The following is a 17,984-nucleotide window of genomic DNA, read 5'->3' as shown; positions in this document are numbered from 1 at the left end:
TTGATTGATAATTACTTTTTCTTTTTGTTTTTACTTGGATTTGATCTTACATATTGAGATTTGAGAATGAGAACGGAAGTCAAACCAAGCTCCTCTACTAGTAAGAAAATAATAATAATTATGGACAGTTAGTTATTGCAACAACTTTGTAAACCTACCAAGTCATTAAAATATGATTTTTTTTCAATCTTATTTTTCTAATTTACAGTATCATTTATGTTTTTTTTTCATCATATCGCATTAACTGTTGCATAGTTGCATCTATTATTTTTACTGTATTCTCTGTATCTTTCTTTAAAACAATTGAACGACAATAAACAAGTTGAAGTGGAAGAAGAACTATAAACAAACAAATACTATTTCAACAACAACAAAAAAATACTACTATTAGCGTGACTCCATAGACCATTCAAAATCTCGGTTAAATTCTAAATTAATTAGAATCTCATTTTCTTGATGAATTCAGGGTTAAAAAAACACCCTATCTTCATGCCTACAATGTTACATAACATTTGAAGTAAAAAAAATACGTTAAATTATTATTATTTCCTATAATTATTATGTAGGTTGAATTAAATTCTCTAATTTTTAAAATTTATTTAATTTGTTCATTTCATTTAAATTAAACTGATAGCATTGATAAATGTATATTTTGTGATGATTTAAAATTATTTAATGATAATTTTAAAATGTCATAAAATATGATGCCTTAACATTTTTGACCTAATTTAAATGATAAAATTAAATTGAATTGTTTTAAAAAATTGAATGACCAAATTGAACACCTAAAAAATTAGAAGATAAAATTGAATTAAAAAACAAATTAAATCAAAAAACCAATTTAACAAAAAAAGCTACACAGCATTTAAGTGAAGTCAGAATTAATTAATACTTGCTAAAACAATGTCTCGAATTACTATAAATCTGTTTACCTTTTGACGTTTTTTACTTTTCTATTGTGATATAAAATGAACATTAAATTTATACTGCAATCAAGTTTATAAATTAAATGATTTTTAAGTAATAAATTAATGAAGTTCTGTAAAAAAAAGCAATAAAATAATTACGTTATTCAATTTTTTAAATATATTAAATGAAATAATTAATTTAAATTTTGTTTAGTAAAAAAAAATTATTTTTGATAGTTTTTCTACAACTGTTTCGTTAAGGAAACTAATTAATAATAATTTAAAAATTATTCAAATATTAAAAAAGGACCTTTTTATATAAAATTTAACGTTTTAGGAAATATTCCAATTCCCATATTTATAATATCTCTTAACATTTTCAAAACACACACATACACACAATAGGAACAGTTTTAAAATAAGAGAACAATGAATCTATGTAATTATATATAATAGTGAATAATTTTTTTAATTTTGATTATTTAAATATAATTTTTTCGATATATATTATTAATATCCTCCATTAGATATAATCATTCTCAAGTTGTGTTTGTTTTAAAAAAATGTTCAAGTTCTGTGGGCTTATTATGAGGGCATACTCACTTTATGAGTAATTAAGTACTCAGTCAGAAAAAATAGTCTTTCTAGCTTTTTGTTTTTTTTGTTTTCCTTTAAAATAATAATCCATTTAGTTTTTTTTAACTATTTTTTCCAACAATACCCCTATATGCAATTAATAAATACTTGTATTGAAAAAATATATTTATCTCAAAAATAAGTTAATAGAGAGTAGAATGCATTATTTGTTATTAGAGGACATTGAGATAATTAATGATAAAAGTAGCTGAAAAACTAGGGATATTATTGTTAATATTTGTATCAATTAGATATTTCTTAATTTGTATGTATGATCTTAAAAGGCTATTATTATTTTAGAATAAAGAGAGTATTTAATACAGTTGAATAATCAGAATTCAAGATTTATCTTTTAGGGTATCAATAAAAATTAAACATTGAAAGAGTACTATAATAATTTAATTTAAGGATTTATATTAATTATTTTTGTTTTTATTAATCAAGTGCCTTATAAAAAAAATGGGGCCGTTGGTTACATTTTAAAGCCCTGAGTCAGCTTTACTGGTTATGATAAGGACAATGAGTGTTGGACTATAAGAAGACAAGGGCAGTGTAGAGACAATATCAGTGGATAGAGAAATGACCATGGAATCGCAAGCAAATGGTGTACACAGCTCTAAACATGATGATGATGGTCGCTTAAAACGAAGAGGTTTAGTATCTTATCTCAAACTTTGTACATGAAAATATTATTATATGATCCCATATCACCATTTCTTTATGGTCTCCACGTAACAATGTTATATGTTATGCAGAGATTATCTCGAATCATAACAATCCCTGTACATGTAATAATTTTTCCTGTTAATTAGTAGTAGTAGTAGTAGTATTTGTTTAACACATTATTATGTCATGTGAATTAACTTTTGCAATGGTGTGTATGTGCATGTGCATGAAGGAACATGGTTAACTGCGACTTCACACATAGTGACGGCTGTTATTGGGTCTGGGGTCCTATCACTGGCATGGGCCGTTGCTCAGTTGGGCTGGATTGCTGGGCCTGCCATTCTGACAATCTTTTCTGTCATCACTGTCTTCACTTCTTCTCTGCTCAGCGATTGTTATAGGTACCCTGACTCTGTTCATGGAACCAGAAACCATAACTACAGGGAGATGGTAAAAAATATTCTAGGTAATTTCAAATTTTGTGGTTCTCATTTCTCAGTACATGTATTTGGAACTGTTTTGCTTTTTGAGTTTTCTCAGAGTAATTTCACATTCTCACCCCCTTAGAAGTCATAGACCAATTTCATTTTCTTGTGATTTTGGCAGAGAAAGAGGTACGGGACCACATAATTTTTATTTTTAGTAATATTTTCCTTCATCGATAGTATTTTAAAATAAAAAAATAATGCTTCTAAGAGTATCTCCAATAAAAGTATTTTCATGTACTTTTAACGATCTTAACCTTTTTTTTTTCTTTTGAGTAGATGATATGATGTTATTTATATAAATAATAATTATTTAATAAATTTATATCATAAATAATATTTTTAATTTTTATATGATCTGTAAAATTAAATTAATTATTTATTTAAACAATTTTAAACATTAAAGTAAATTTTATGTAAAATATTTAAATTTATGTGTGAAATTGAAAGACTCATAAAATTATAATAAATAACGTATTTAAATAACTATGCATGTAAAGATAAATGCTCTAAGATAATGAATGTATGCATTAATTAATTTATAAATATATATTTAATTTTTTGTTGGGTTTATCATTTGAATGTTTTGAAAACTGGAATAGTCTTTTTGACCAGCAATACATTTACAGTTTCAACTTTCAAGTTTCAAGGTCTACCAAAGCTAAAATTTGACAGAATTAAATGTTCTGAACCTGACTGAATACTGTATTTAATACTTATCTTATTTAGATAAACTTCTTCGTAACATTTATAAAATTAATTTATCTTATAAAATAAAATTAATTTATACACTTTAATTTTTATAGAAACTCTCTCACTTAAATTCTCAGAAAATAGAATGCATAAATTGATTTTAACCTATAAAACAAATTTATTTTATTTTACTAGTGTTTAAAAGTAAATTTATCTAAATAAGACTTAAATACTTTGTGTTGTACGAATATTTATAAATTTAAAATACAAGCATTTGAAACCTTTTTTTTTAAATAATTAATAACTATTTTTAATGATAGTTTATCAATATCTTACAGTAGTACTACTTAATATATTTTTTTGTCTTGTAGTTTTTGTCTTTCTATTTTTTCAAATATGTAATTTTAATTAAAATATTTTAACTCTTATTTTTTTAAAAATCATAATTTTAATCATTTTAATTTTTAATTAAGATATTTTATTCTTTCACTTTTAAAAACCTACTATTTTAATTTCTAGGTAAATTTTAGACTTAACTGAGTACTTTTTAATTATTTTTTTAATCAATTAAACTTATTAGTAATTAAATAATTTTAAATATGTTTATTATATAGATAATAAATAAATACGTGATAGTCAATATTTACATGATATATAAATCAACATTTAAAATTTGTCATGAGAACTAAAATTATATATTTTTAAAAATAAAAAATAAAATATCTTAATTAAAAATTGAAGAACTAAAATTAGGAAATTTTAAAAGATACGAGATGAAATTATTCAATTAAAAATATATGAAAGGATTAAAATTATAGCTTTGAGAAGATGAAAGATGTCTATTTTCTTATAAAATATTTTTTTTTTTCAGTTGGTCATTTTCTTTTGAAGTTGATTGTTGCGTTAATGGATTGCAATCTTTGCGTATGTTTGTTTCCAGGAGGACGTAAATACCTGTTTTGTGGATTGGCCCAGTTCGCAAATCTGATTGGAACAGGCATTGGATACACCGTTACTGCATCCATTAGCATGGTGTAAGAACTTACAAAAATCTTCAACTGATTTGTAAAGCCCCGAGAAAGGAAATAATGTATTTTCTTTGCCACATTATAGTATCGTAGTATTTGCATGTTTTATTATATCATTAAAATCCTAGTACGTGTTTCTTAGATATTGTTGATTGTTGTTTTTTAACCAGGGCTGTCATAAGATCGAATTGCTTTCACAAGTATGGGCACGAAGCGAAGTGTCATACATCAAATTACCCATATATGACCATCTTTGCGGTCATACAGATTTTATTAAGCCAAATCCCTGATTTCCAGGAACTCTCAGGCCTCTCTATTATTGCTGCCGTCATGTCTTTTGGTTATTCTTCCATAGGCATTGGTCTCTCCATAGCCAAAATTGCAGGTTTGGCATTGCATTTAATTTACACAATTTTTATAATATAGTACATTGTAATCTCAAAAACTATCAAAGTACGAATAAATAATGCATGCACTTTTTACACTGTTATTTTGTATGATACTATATATATTGATAGTCTAAAATATTTATATGTTTTATTGATAATTATTTTTTTGATAAATTTGATTGATTATTTTTAATGTGATTTTTTTCAGTTATATTTTTTTTCATTAAGACCGTAGCTAATTGACTTTGTAAGTTGAAAGAATTTAGTAGACATATACTGTGTAAAAAAATTATACTTTTAGTTAATAAAAAATAATCTTTAAAATATCTTCTAAGATATTTTTTTTATAAAAATTAATAAATTTATCCTGAATGGTTGGATGAAAATATAAAAAATCTTTATAAAGGTCGGTGCATATATTATTCATATTTTATTTATTCAAATTGAAATAGTATAATAATTAATCGGTTTTAATATTTTTATGGAGTTTTTAATATTTTATTATGTTTATAATGTTTAATACTCATTTAAGGGACTTTTACTTGTTTTTTTAGCCAGTTTACTTTGTTTTTAATGTCATGTTCTTATTATCTATTTTTATTTTTTAATTACAAATCTTTTACCTTATCTAACACTTAAATCTTACATTAAACTAATACATATTGAAATGTTTTGCATCGTTCTGGAACATAAAAGGAGGAAACGATGCCAAGACAAGTCTAACGGGGCTCATCGTTGGAGAAGACGTGACAAGCCAGGAGAAACTATGGAACACTTTCCAAGCAATTGGAAACATTGCTTTTGCATACGCCTTCAGTCAAGTACTTGTTGAGATACAGGCAAGCTATCTTAGGCAAAATTGGTGCTTTTTAATTACATTTCAATTTGTTAGTTTTTTTTTTCTCTTTTCAAAAGGACACATTAAAATCAATCTTAGTTAACATTTAAGAATTCTCTTAGCTAATTTCAATTTGTTTTTTTTCTTCAACAGGACACGTTAAAATCAAGCCCACCAGAAAATCAAGCCATGAAAAAGGCAACCCTTGCTGGATGCTCCATCACCTCACTGTTTTATATGTTATGTGGCCTATTAGGCTATGCAGCATTCGGGAACAAGGCACCCGGAAACTTCTTAACAGGATTTGGGTTTTATGAACCATATTGGCTTGTTGACATTGGTAATGTCTTCGTATTTGTTCATTTAGTGGGCGCCTACCAGGTAACTATTTTATCAACAAAAGTTGCTAACTGAACGTTATGATGATGCACGGAGAAAAAGAAAGAGTAAAATTAATTATTTAGTATCATAGATCACTTTATAAAAAATGGCTTAATCGTAATTTTGATCTTCTAGATATCATAAATATGCAATTTTGATTTGAGTGTAAAAATTAGATCTTCTATATATTGTAATTGTTTGGTCACTCTATCGAGCTTCCATTAAATATGTATTATATTTTGCTAACAAACTAACATGTTGTATGACACATATGTCGATGTGATTCAATTGACTATTTAATCAATTAGAATTGTAATATCAAGAGAACAAAAAATATAATTAAGTCATGTCCACATGTATTAAGAACAAGCACCCACAATATCGTCGATGTGTCATCATCTAATGACATATCATTATATCTTATTAAAATAAGACTGATGAAGTGATCAAAAGTGCACAAATGCAATATTTGGAGTATCCAATTTGTGCAATTAGAATCCGGAGATTAAAATAGCATAATTGCGATCATGAAGCGCCAAAAATTCAACTCAGCCTATAAAAAACTAAATATTTTTCATGATTTTAATAATCATCGACCAATGTAGTCTATCAAAATCAACATTATCAGTCAATTTGATTTCTGGCGTTACCAAATCAGTTAACTAAATTATGAATTTGCACTTTGTGTGTATACAGGTATTCACACAACCAGTTTTCCAGCTTGTGGAAACTTGGGTTGCGAAGCGTTGGCCTGAAAGCAACTTCATGGGAAAAGAATATCGTGTTGGCAAGTTCAGATTCAATGGATTCAGGATGATATGGAGGACAGTGTACGTGATTTTCACAGCAGTGGTTGCTATGATACTTCCCTTCTTCAACAGCATTGTGGGTTTGCTTGGAGCTATTTCCTTCTTTCCTTTGACAGTGTATTTTCCAACAGAGATGTATCTGGTGCAGGCTAAAGTTCCCAAGTTTTCTCTGGTCTGGATTGGGGTCAAAATTCTAAGTGGCTTCTGCTTGATTGTCACTCTTGTTGCTGCAGCTGGATCAATCCAAGGAATCATCGCAGACCTTAAAATCTATGAGCCCTTCAAGTAAATATCCTTTGTGTAGTTTAGCTCTTTGGATGAACAATGGTTTGTGGCTAAGTTTGTGGTCATTATTGATCAGTTGTTTGGATAAACTTTCTTTCAAGTGTTTTCATAATATATACTTTTATAATGGATCGATAAGAATGCTTTTAGATCCTAGAAAAATTTTAAATTGCTTTTTGTCCTCAACTTCTATAATCAATAATAGTTTTCGTTTCTGTATTTTAAAAAAATAAAGCTAATTCTGGTTCCTTTATGCAAAGATAAATTTTGAGTATTTAAATAAGTATAGGCACTAAAATTAATAGTTTAAAAGTAAAAACCAAAATTTAAATGTTTTCCAGAAACTAAAAGCATCATTATATATATATATATATATATATATATATATATATATATATATATATTTGTCTGTCTGTTTCTTGGAAGTTTATTTTTCCTGATTTATGTTATTCTTATGTTGTATGTTTCCGACAAAAATAGTATATTTTTCTTTATTCTTTTACATTATTCATCAACTAATATATAGACAAGTGTCTCTGTTGTTCAGTAGTGTACGTAAATATATCGTACCATATGATAGTGCTCTTTTTAATATATTTTTTTACTTAAAAAGCCCCAACAGACCAGCTTTCTATCTTCTGCGCATAAACTGAGATATGATACTACATGAGTTTCTTCGTTCAAATAATATATACGTATTTACATGATTTCTTATGGGACATTTGGTTGGGAAAAAAGTTTTTCATGTCAGGAATCATGAATTGTTCCTGCTTCCTTTTTTTCTTGTTTTTTTATTTTTTATTTATTAACGTTCGAGAAGGTACCTTCTTTGTTTGCCAAGTTTAGGGGCTTTCATTTCATCAACAACTTCGTCTAGAGGAGAGCGATTTAACTTCTAACTGGAAAATAAAGAATTACGAGCAATGCTTCTTTTGATGGAACTTTCATTTAGATTTAAATTATACATATATCTATGCAAAACGGAAAAGGCAGTTGGAAAGAATTTTGAGTCAATGATGAAGGCAAAATAGATAACAAGTTGATCCTGGATGACATTTTACAATGGAACTAAATCAACAAAGGCAAAGTAAACAGAAATTTGATATATGCAACTACATTCCTAAGAGCTAAGTATGTGTACTGTAGTCTTGCCTTTAGTTTAGCCGAGGTGCTATCTGAGATATCCTTTCGTCTTCTAGGAGTGCGTAAGGGTCCACATATTGTGGAGGTGATATAGCCATCTTGCTTGCATCATGGACAAATGTTGGTCCAAAATACTGAAACAGTAAACTAAGGATCAAATTCAAAGCCATCTCTCAAACATTGAAGGCATCAATTACTACAAAGAGACTCAATTCAAAAGTGAGGCTTTAAGTGCAAGAACAACATGCCACAGAGCAAATATATTTCCACTAGAAGTTTCATTTCTCAACAGGACAAATCATTTCAAACCAAGAATTCATGCTGTATTGAACTTTGTTGCCTGATATTAAATATAAAACCACAGGATAGATTAGAAGACGTATCAAAGATCACGAGCTTCAGCATTATGAAATGAAGTGACTGCTCCCAATAGTTAGACGTACAAAAACAATTGTACTCACAAATTGGGACTATTATCAGTTTACCAGACAACGAGCACAAAATTCATTGATATGCAAGTTATAACATTGCCTGTGTCTGTGAACTAGAACTATTTGCACGGCCAACTATTAAAATTTAAAAGTGAAATCTTTTATTTTTTAAAGTATATAGCTTATAGATCCCAAATTGCCAGTTTTTCAATTTATACGTTATGTTTTATCCATCAAATTGTTATTCGCTTTAATGACAAACAAGCTAATAGTTCAAAATAAAATCATGTCATGGCAAGGATACTAACATACACTACTTAACATGCAAACAGTATGGACACATCAGTTGTCAGGCAAAGAGCTTACAAAGTAAAGAGCAGAAAAGGTTGCAACAATTATGAGGATCAATGGCCCAAATCCCAAGAAGAATGTTCCTCCAATTGTCAAAAGAAGTTTAGCACGAGGTACCAAGCCCTGAAATGGATAAATACGTAAGTGATTTCACCCCAAAAACAAAATTCAATTAGATCAAAGCATCAAAGCTCACTTCAAAATAATACATTATATTAGTTCTGATTCAAGGGCATTTTGTTTTGCAGAATAGGATAGATGTTTTTTGTTCAAATGCACATTTGAACAACAGATTATTTTGATAAGTGAAGCTTATTGAAATATGCGAAAAAAAACTTATAAGAAAGTCACAATCAAGCATTCATCGTGCTTCAATTGCTACCTTCTCGTGTAATATCCAATGCAAAAAAAGTGCACCAATGTCTACACTGGTCTAACAGAGGGCCGTTGCATACTATGGACATCATGTTAATTTCTTAATACATACTGTTATAATTACTACAACAGAGTGCTTGATGAATGCTTTTTTCAAGTAACTAATGCACATTTGACACTTCTCACAAATTTAGAGTGTATTTGTGTAAACAACTTAATTAAATACTTATTCAATAAGCTATTATTTATGAGGGTTTATTCATAAGCTTGATTGTGAAGCTTAGTAGAGCAAGATAAAAACATATTATTTTGATAAGTGAAGCTTATTGAAATATGCGAAAAAGAACTTATAAGAAAGTCACAAGTGACCAATGAGTCACAAGTAACCACATAAGGAAACTTGACACCATACTTTAATCCAAAACCTTAAGACTCAAGTTTATGGGTTTTCTCTTCACTTATATGATGTTTAACTTTTTTACTTTTGTCCGATGTGAGACTTCACTTCACACTTGTAACATAAAGACAATACTGGCAACAAAACCTTAGAAATGAAATCACCAATTGTATAAGATTATATTCAAGAAAAAAGAATGTTGACAATGAATCAACCTCAAGACCTTCACTGTTCAGTGCCATAGAACGTTCCCTCTGATTGTCTAGACTCCTCTCAACATTGGTTGAGACAGCTTTTCTTTTTGGGAAACCTCTATCTTCTTCATTCACATACACCTCTTCATCAAGTCCATAGTCGCTTTGTTTGTAATCATCAAGCAATGAAGTAGGGGTCATACCTCTCCTCTTCAATTCCTTCATAAATAATGACTCTGGAGGCTCTTCACCTGAAAACACAACAGATGCAACATGAAGTCACAAAAGTGCAAAGCTAGTCACTTGATGTCCTCTTTAATCAGTTGTAGATTATAATCCGAACCCCTTCACCACTATATAACATACTGTTTTTCTTGCTAATCAACACATGAAAGGCCACACGAACGAACATGCTGAAAGCACAAGAACTCATCATACACTAGTTGAAGAGACAATAAAAAAGTGAGAAAAAAAAAATAGAGTTTTAGTAATCTAATAAGGAAACAGAGTGAATATCACAAATACGAATCATTAAACAGAGTTCAGAAATCTAGTAATCTTATGTATAACTTCAAATTAACAATGATTCTTACCAAAACAAAAATTATAACAAATACTATTGCCACTAAATGAGGAATGAAAATTAAAAACAAAACAAACTTGCCATTGTTTTGCTTATTGGTCTCTGGAGAACTACAGCGGACCCTGAAAGTGGAAGATTTAGAAGAGGTAAAAGTTTGCAACTTTGCGATCCTTTTGTGTATATAACAAGGTAGATGATTGTTCCATGTAGATTTTCTGAGAAAATTGGATTGGGAAAGGGAAAGTTGAGAGAGGGTAGGTCTCAAAGAAGCCATAACTTAGAAGAGAGAAACCCAAAATGAAGAAAAGGGGTGGGTATGGTGGCAGAGAGATTTGAAAAAGGCTTCTTCTAGAGGAAGTAGCAAGTGGAGCAGAGTCTGCAGCGGCTGGAGAAGCGCAGGTTAGATTGAGACAACAAAGGGTGGCTAATATGCGCCAAGGGTTGGTCTGTTTTTGTGGCTAGAAAGAACTAACATCTCGTGGATTTGCGGTCAGAGAGGCTGCTGGTGACAACGTAGACAAAAAATAATCATGATTTTTGTTTCGCGAATAAATTTGCTTCACTATTTATTTTATTATTATTTATTCTCATAAATTCCAATCATTCTAGTCCTTCCACGAAAATATGGCAATGTTAGTCAGTTAAAGCAGTTTGTCTTTTTTCGGTAAAATTTAGAAACATCTTTATCAACAATAAAATTACTGCATAACAGAGATAACTGAACAGAAATTCAAATATACCCTAACAATAAATTTTGGAAACAATCTTGATAGAATCATGTTGGATCACAATAAGCCACAAATTCTCCCTCTTACTCTATTTAACTCACCAATTGATCTATGCGTTTCAGTGATAACTATTATTTTAGTATGCTACGACATAATAAATATTTATTTTGTATATAATAACAAATAAATATTTTAAAATATATTAGTTATATTTTGAATTTATTACGAACAATTATAAGTTATAATATAAATCTACTTTAGTTATTAACAATTTTAGTTATTTAAAATTTAAAATTTTAAACATTAAATTTAATTAAAGACATCCTTTTTAAAAATAAAGTGAATTTAAATATCATTATAATCTTAATTTATTCTAATTCGAAGTTTTTTTATAAAAAATATTGTGTTGTTAATTCGTTGTCAGTAAAGGCTGCCTCTTAATTCAAATAATTTATTTTATTTTTTTATATTTCTTTACAAAAAAAATTTACTGCAATATTTCTTTTCAATTTTAAAAGCCTGATTTCTTTAATTCATTCCTACTTGATACAACAAAATATTTACTATTGATAATTAAAATATCTACTTTTTTCTTAACTATACTTTTATTTATAAATCTAAAAGTACCTGTAAATTACACGAGAAACTTGTTAATTTATAATAATAAGAAAACTCCATCTCATCACATTTTAACTCTAAACAATTGGTAGTACCAGATGAAAAAAGAATCTGAAAAGTTGGAAAATGGAATTTAGAAGATTGTAAAAATCATGATTCTTTTTCTTTCGGAATTAGGGTTAATTTATTCTTAACTACTTAGCTGACTGTAGGTAGCCAGCATAGCAAGCAACAGAGATCCCTTCCGTAAGAATATCATGTAAAGACGAAACCGAGTCATGGAGTAGCGTGTAAGCTGAGAAGCTTTGCCATTGTAGTATTCTGGTGGTTCATCACAATCAATCAAAGTTGATATATCAAATATAATTGCCATATATTGGTGCAACTGTATTAGTGACTTACAATGGGCAATTCACGAAGTGTAATTCATAAGAATCTCTTGAAAGAGGTTTCAAAACTTGCTAGAGTTCTACCATTTGGAATTTATAAACTTTGTTGTTTTACATAAGGACAAGAAACCAATAAAAAAAAAAGACAAGAAACCAATAATACAATACTATCCTATCCCAAGCCTATAAAATACACAGACACGTGTCCTTCAATATTTTTGCAGCCTTGCGTTTTAGATAATAGTCTTCACCTGAATAGACTGGAAAGCCATAGGAGTGGCACGTGTTGGAGCAACATCTGAGACCACTAGAACAACATCTCCTTGGCTGATCAACCCTCTAGATTTCATAAGTTGGACAGACTTTGAGATGTTGGATTCAGCATCATCGGACAAATCAACCAGAAGGGGTACAACACCCCATTGCAAAGTCAGAGCCATGCGGGTACTGTCATCGTTAGTGAAAGCAAAGATGGGAGGATTTGGGCGGTTGCGTGATAGAAGTGATGCCATGTGTCCATACTTTGTGTACACAAAGATGGCATCCACACCAAGGTTGTTGGCTGCAGAACAAATGGGTAAATTTTTATTATGATTACACTCTTGCCACTATGCAGAATTCATGATAGAAGGAAGTTGCAAGAAGAATATTAAGTACCCATTTCAACAGCACAATTGCATATTTGCTCAGTTATGCATTCTGGCAATGATGCTCCAAGTTGATGGTAGTTAACAAGATTTTGTCTGTTTTCCTCCCGACTCCATGATTCCATTCTACTGCTAGCCATATCCAAGACTGCCAAAGCTTTTTGTGCATATGATCCAATAGCTGACTCTCCAGACAACATCAAAGCATCAGCATACTGTCTAACTGCTTCAGAAACATCTGCTACCTATTGCATAGAAGCAAATATTCATAAGAGGTAAGTTCAGCTATCCAATAGGGAAACTGGAAACATATCATCATAGATGAGAATTCTGCCCTAGTTTTCTAGTAACATTTATTCTCAATCTAAGATATTGTCCATTCAACCAAAAGTTGATGATAATCATCCTGGATGAAAAAAATGATTTTACCTCAGCACGTGTTGGTGTTGGATACTCGACCATTGACTCAAGAAGCTGAGAAGCTACAATCACTGGCTTGTTTAATTGTCTGCATACATAAATTATATCCTCTTGGACCGTAGGAATCTGTTCAAGTGGTATTTCGACCCCAAGGTCACCCCGAGCCACCATGATCCCATCAGAAGCTCGCACAATTTCCTCCAGTTTATGAAGAGATTCTGAGCTTTCTATCTTTGCCAAAACTTTTATGGATCTGAAACAACCATATAATTTGTGAGAAAATAACGTTGAATCAAAGCACTTACATAGAAGAAAAGAATGCTGATATTTAAACGAGATAATTAACAATCAAATAAATATGCTGTCAACATCAGTAATGACAGAGAGGAAGCTGACCAGCAAAATTAATAACTCAATCTATGCATCTATTCAATCGCAATAGGTTCAATTGTAACCAAGGAAATAGTGCTGAATGTGCCTGTTTTGTAGAGGATTTAAGAAAAACCCAACTTATAACGTTTCTATTGATTGCAGCTTGAAGATGAAAATATGACACCACTAGGGTGATAGTATTTGGTGTTACATGGCCATCCCCATCATAATGCAGCGCAAGTGCTGCACACTAGTGTTCTTATAGCTCTTTAAAGGGAAAACAAGGAAAATCAGTAGAAATAATGATGCTGGCAGTAGAATGCTTGTAATACTTAACAGATTCCTAGCCACTAGCATGACATTTCATACTAAAAATTATATCAACATAATTGCTAAAACCATATAATTATTATTTTGTAGACTTGTGCTTCCTTACTTGGTTGACTTTGAAGAGAGGTAGTTCTTTAGATCCTTAACAGAATCAGCATGATTGACAAAAGATAAGGCAAAAAAATCAACTCCCTCTGCTATACCAAAGTCAATGTCAGCCCAATCCTGTGGATAAAAACAATTTGAATTCAGGACAGAAAAAAACATACAAGGGACAGATTTTCAATTCACAGTTATAAATTATTCAAAGAAAAATACAAAAAAAAAAGATGTTCATACAGACAAAATCATTATTACATTTAGTAAATTATGAATATGATATGTTCAGTTTTGAAGGTAGCTTCTCTGTATGCTTCCACTGAAACTTGTATAAATGATTATATTGACATTGTAAAACAAAAAAGTTTCTAGCATTGTCTGAGAACTTAACAAAATTATTGCATTTATGGTGGTTGAAGGAACATCAGTCTAACCAGTTCTTCAAGATCTTTTGAATGGTTCCAAGGAGAAAAACTTTGGACTTTAAAAGGAATAATATATCATGCAATTTATCCATGTATTGTCAAATATAAGACCACTGACTCTTGAGGCAATATGTTATTTCATCATATTAACAAAAAAGAGTTTTGACAACAGTTGACATAGCTCAAAGATGCATCCAGGAATTCAATGCCGTACATATAAAGAAGTACTTGCAGAACTAAAAATTTATCCTTCACGCTCTTCATCAAATGAGCAGGGGAAGAAAGAGGTATATGTATACCTTTGTTGATAGAGTGGGGAGCTTGTTATTCCCTCTCACAAGCTTTCCATCTCTCCAGAAACTAAGTTTGGCTCCAGGCAGGAAAAGACCAGCATCTATGCACTTGCAATGCAAATCATTTCCAGTCTTTTCAACAACTTCAAAGCATGCCATTCCACCATCAATTACAAGTTCATCACCCATTTCGATACCTGACAGCCATTAGCTATGTTCAGTACTCACTTTAATGCATAAATTCATTGTGAAAGAAAAGGAAGGGTTGAGTGTTCACTCATTAACCAAAACATCATCATCACCTTCAGAAAAACCTCTATAATTCGTTTGAACAGTGAATGGGCGAGAACCCTCAAAATGTTCAGCAGTAAACACCCAATTTGAACCTTCCTGAGATTGTAACAAAAAAATAGACAACCTTCAATAGTGCATGGCACCAAATTAGCTAACTCCAGTAAGTGTGATCATAGAGGAAAGCTGGCACAAACAAGCCTTTCACACAACAATAGAAACATAATCTCCTATAATTTGGATTTGTGCCTAATTCAATCCCAAAAGCTAACTCACGAGGTGAGTGTTGTTGCCCCTTAGTCCTTACTTATATACACTAATTTTTTTTTAACATATCACTGGTCAAAGTGAGATATGCAACACACACCCTTCACGTCAGAGTACTGGAAATCTTGAGCGTCAAGTTTGCAGGATTGGACATTTGTGAGTGATCCAATAACAGCTCAATAACAAGGGCCCCGATAGGCCATAGTTACGGTTTCAGGGCTTAATCTCCCATTAAATGTGTTACTCCCATTTATATACACTATTTGTTTTTGTCATATCACTATTTTTTTGCCTAATCTCCAACATAATTCAAATACATAAGCCAAAAAGCTTACCTCAACTTTAACCGAGGAAGGAGCTCCATGATCAACAACATGAATCTGACTACCCTCAGTGTCAATCATCACAGAAACACAGAACCCTTTCTCCTCATTCAACTTCTTGATCTTCCCAATCACATCACGGTGCCAGTCCCTGGTCCCATGGCACATGTTGAGCCTGGCAACACTCATGCCTCCAAGAGCCAAGTTCTCAAGATCCTCCAAAGAGCTGCAAGCAGGACCAACAGTGCACACGAGTTTGGTCTTCCTCAACCCCGCAAAACCCTTCACTGTTAACTCTGCCTCTGAAACCACATCCAACCCAAAACCACCCTCCAAAGCCTTACTCTTCGATCTCTCCACACCCACTTCCACAGCTGCACGAACCTCAAAGTTAAACCTTTCATTCCCCTTGCATTTACTACCTTTGTTGAAACGAAATCCGAGGCTAATGAGTCGGCCACCGAAAACCCGATTCTTGAAATCAAGGGGAGAGTTCCCTGCAACAGACACGAGACTTAGATCGCTCGCGGAAGCAACCATTGACTTCAAAACCATCGCCGCAGAGAGAAGTTAATGGAAGCCTGTTGCTGGGAACAATATAGGTCTGAATCGAAATGAGGTATCAGAGATTTGAACTTTACGACGATTTGGATGTGGGTTTTGAAGAGTTTTGTTGTAAACTCCGCCAAATGTTTGTTGGACTTTGGATGTTGGCTGCGGCAGATACCGGGGAGTTTACCGAAAGAAAGAAGTAGGTTTGGCCGCGCAGAGAATATTTAATATTTAATATTTAATGGAACACAAATGCTGATCGAGCGCATCATTGAATTGATTAAAAAATTATTATATTAATGACATAAAAAATATTTTATTTTATTTTTTAAATATTAAACATTTAATATATATTTTTTATTTAAGCACCAGGTGGTCCTGACCTTGACCGTCTTGTAAGTTGTAACAGTACCAGGAACAGGTTGTTTATGTTTATTTGTCATATATTATATTTATGATAATTTGTTATAGTTTTTTTTTTCTTTTTCTTATATCTCCTTTATTGTGAACTATAGTGTATTGCATGATTTATTTTTTTGCTGAACTGATATTGTTTTTTTTTTATAAACAACATTATCTTTTGTTTTAATCCTTTTATGTTAATTACATGAAGGTATTACGCATCTTAAAATGTCAATGAGGTCATTTCCAATTAGGGTGTCATCGTCAATGACCAATGTGGTTCTACACTCACAGCAAAAAGTGGTAAATAATTCATGTGCTGTCACAGACAGTCAGACCCCAACTTGTGTGACATACAAAACGAAAGTTGTTGTATTAAAGGGGGGAGATTTTGTCTAACAAAAGTTTTTATTTTTATTTTTAATTTTAGGAAATATTCTTGACATTTGTGCACATGACAAAAAAATTCATTATGATAGTCATAAGGGTAAGGATTGAAGTAGATTCATGCACACATAAAACTTAAACTTGCAGGGATACTTCAAGATCCAAAAAAATTATGTTGGTTAAAAAAAAATTCCATTACTTCTATTGTAAAAAATATATAGCTAAAAATAAATGAAAAAAGTAAAAATGATTATATATAATGTTGCATATGGTATGATATCAATTATTGAATTTTTAAACGATAAAATTGACATCAAATGTATTTTCTGACCTCATAATTTGATAGCGATTAAAAAAATTATATTTTGAGTCAAATTATTAATTTAAATTTTAAGATAATTCTTATAAAAGTCTACTCATTTAGTTATAATAAGAAGACTTTTATAGTATTTAATGATAAATTTAAATTTTAAGATAATTCTTATAAAATCCTACTTATTTAATTTTCATGACCGAATACAATTCAATTAATTTGTTTTCCGGTCATAACAATGCGATTCAGTCGACTATCAAATTTAAGTAGAAAAAACAAATTATCAAATTGGGCCGAGTGATGAATTGAACAGCCCAACTAAAAGCCTAACTTTAGTGACACAAAACAAGAGGTTTCTGTTCAACTGTCTACTGTTATGTGCCTAAAGAATTAGTGTAAAAAAAGAATACCGATAATTATTTTAATTTTAAAATTCAAAATTATCGCCCAATTTAACCTTAATTAAATACTTATTAAGTAGTTGTCAATTAATTTTTCATTTTTCTTATGTTAATCGTAGATTATTTTAATTTCTA

General features: G+C 30.5%; 3 protein-coding genes across 3 annotated transcripts; 1 reads left to right on the top strand and 2 right to left on the bottom strand.

Moving 5' to 3' along the window:
- Positions 1 to 2,053: 2,053 nt before the first annotated feature.
- LOC114370982 (amino acid permease 6-like) lies at positions 2,054 to 7,256 on the top strand. Its single transcript, XM_028328383.1, has 7 exons — positions 2,054 to 2,196; positions 2,443 to 2,676; positions 4,329 to 4,422; positions 4,587 to 4,801; positions 5,502 to 5,644; positions 5,797 to 6,024; positions 6,721 to 7,256. The coding sequence occupies exons 1-7, from the start codon at positions 2,124 to 2,126 to the stop codon at positions 7,120 to 7,122; spliced, it is 1,389 nt and encodes a 462-aa protein (XP_028184184.1). The 5' UTR covers positions 2,054 to 2,123; the 3' UTR covers positions 7,123 to 7,256.
- A 776-nt stretch (positions 7,257 to 8,032) lies between these two features.
- On the bottom strand, positions 8,033 to 11,098 carry LOC114369416. Its single transcript, XM_028326645.1, has 4 exons — positions 10,674 to 11,098; positions 10,031 to 10,260; positions 9,059 to 9,166; positions 8,033 to 8,395 (listed from the first exon to the last, which is right to left on the bottom strand). Exons 1-4 carry the CDS (start codon positions 10,864 to 10,866, stop codon positions 8,273 to 8,275), a joined length of 654 nt encoding a protein of 217 aa, XP_028182446.1. The 5' UTR covers positions 10,867 to 11,098; the 3' UTR covers positions 8,033 to 8,272.
- Positions 11,099 to 12,286: 1,188 nt separating this feature from the next.
- Positions 12,287 to 16,566, bottom strand: LOC114371094 (pyruvate kinase isozyme A, chloroplastic-like). The gene is made up of 7 exons (XM_028328507.1): positions 15,807 to 16,566; positions 15,216 to 15,303; positions 14,920 to 15,110; positions 14,203 to 14,321; positions 13,404 to 13,647; positions 12,985 to 13,219; positions 12,287 to 12,889 (listed from the first exon to the last, which is right to left on the bottom strand). The coding sequence occupies exons 1-7, from the start codon at positions 16,347 to 16,349 to the stop codon at positions 12,561 to 12,563; spliced, it is 1,749 nt and encodes a 582-aa protein (XP_028184308.1). The 5' UTR covers positions 16,350 to 16,566; the 3' UTR covers positions 12,287 to 12,560.
- Positions 16,567 to 17,984: the final 1,418 nt, after the last annotated feature.

The sequence above is a fragment of the Glycine soja genome, chromosome 10 (assembly GCF_004193775.1).
Source record: "Glycine soja cultivar W05 chromosome 10, ASM419377v2, whole genome shotgun sequence".
Taxonomy (NCBI): Eukaryota; Viridiplantae; Streptophyta; class Magnoliopsida; order Fabales; family Fabaceae; genus Glycine; species Glycine soja.
The sequence above is the reverse complement of the archived record's forward strand: the minus strand, read 5'-3'. Positions and strand labels throughout refer to the sequence as shown.

Bases quoted from the DNA above. Each gene is read 5' to 3' on its own strand.
- LOC114369416 (XM_028326645.1), bottom strand. From the start codon at position 10,866: ATGGCTTCTTTGAGACCTACCCTCTCTCAACTTTCCCTTTCCCAATCC. The intron at 10,261-10,673 runs GCAAGTTTGTTT...TTGTGTTTTCAG, and splicing joins GACCAATAAGCAAAACAATG to GTGAAGAGCCTCCAGAGTCA. The intron at 8,396-9,058 runs GTAAGCTCTTTG...TTACTGTTTCAG, and splicing joins CCTTTTCTGCTCTTTACTTT to TATTTTGGACCAACATTTGT.
- LOC114370982 (XM_028328383.1), top strand. From the start codon at position 2,124: ATGACCATGGAATCGCAAGCAAATGGTGTACACAGCTCTAAACATGAT. The intron at 4,423-4,586 runs GTAAGAACTTAC...TTTTTTAACCAG, and splicing joins ACTGCATCCATTAGCATGGT to GGCTGTCATAAGATCGAATT. The intron at 4,802-5,501 runs GTTTGGCATTGC...GGAACATAAAAG, and splicing joins CTCCATAGCCAAAATTGCAG to GAGGAAACGATGCCAAGACA.
- LOC114371094 (XM_028328507.1), bottom strand. From the start codon at position 16,349: ATGGTTTTGAAGTCAATGGTTGCTTCCGCGAGCGATCTAAGTCTCGTG. The intron at 15,304-15,806 runs GTAAGCTTTTTG...TTACAATCTCAG, and splicing joins CTTCCTCGGTTAAAGTTGAG to GAAGGTTCAAATTGGGTGTT. The intron at 12,890-12,984 runs GTACTTAATATT...TTTGTTCTGCAG, and splicing joins CAATTGTGCTGTTGAAATGG to CCAACAACCTTGGTGTGGAT.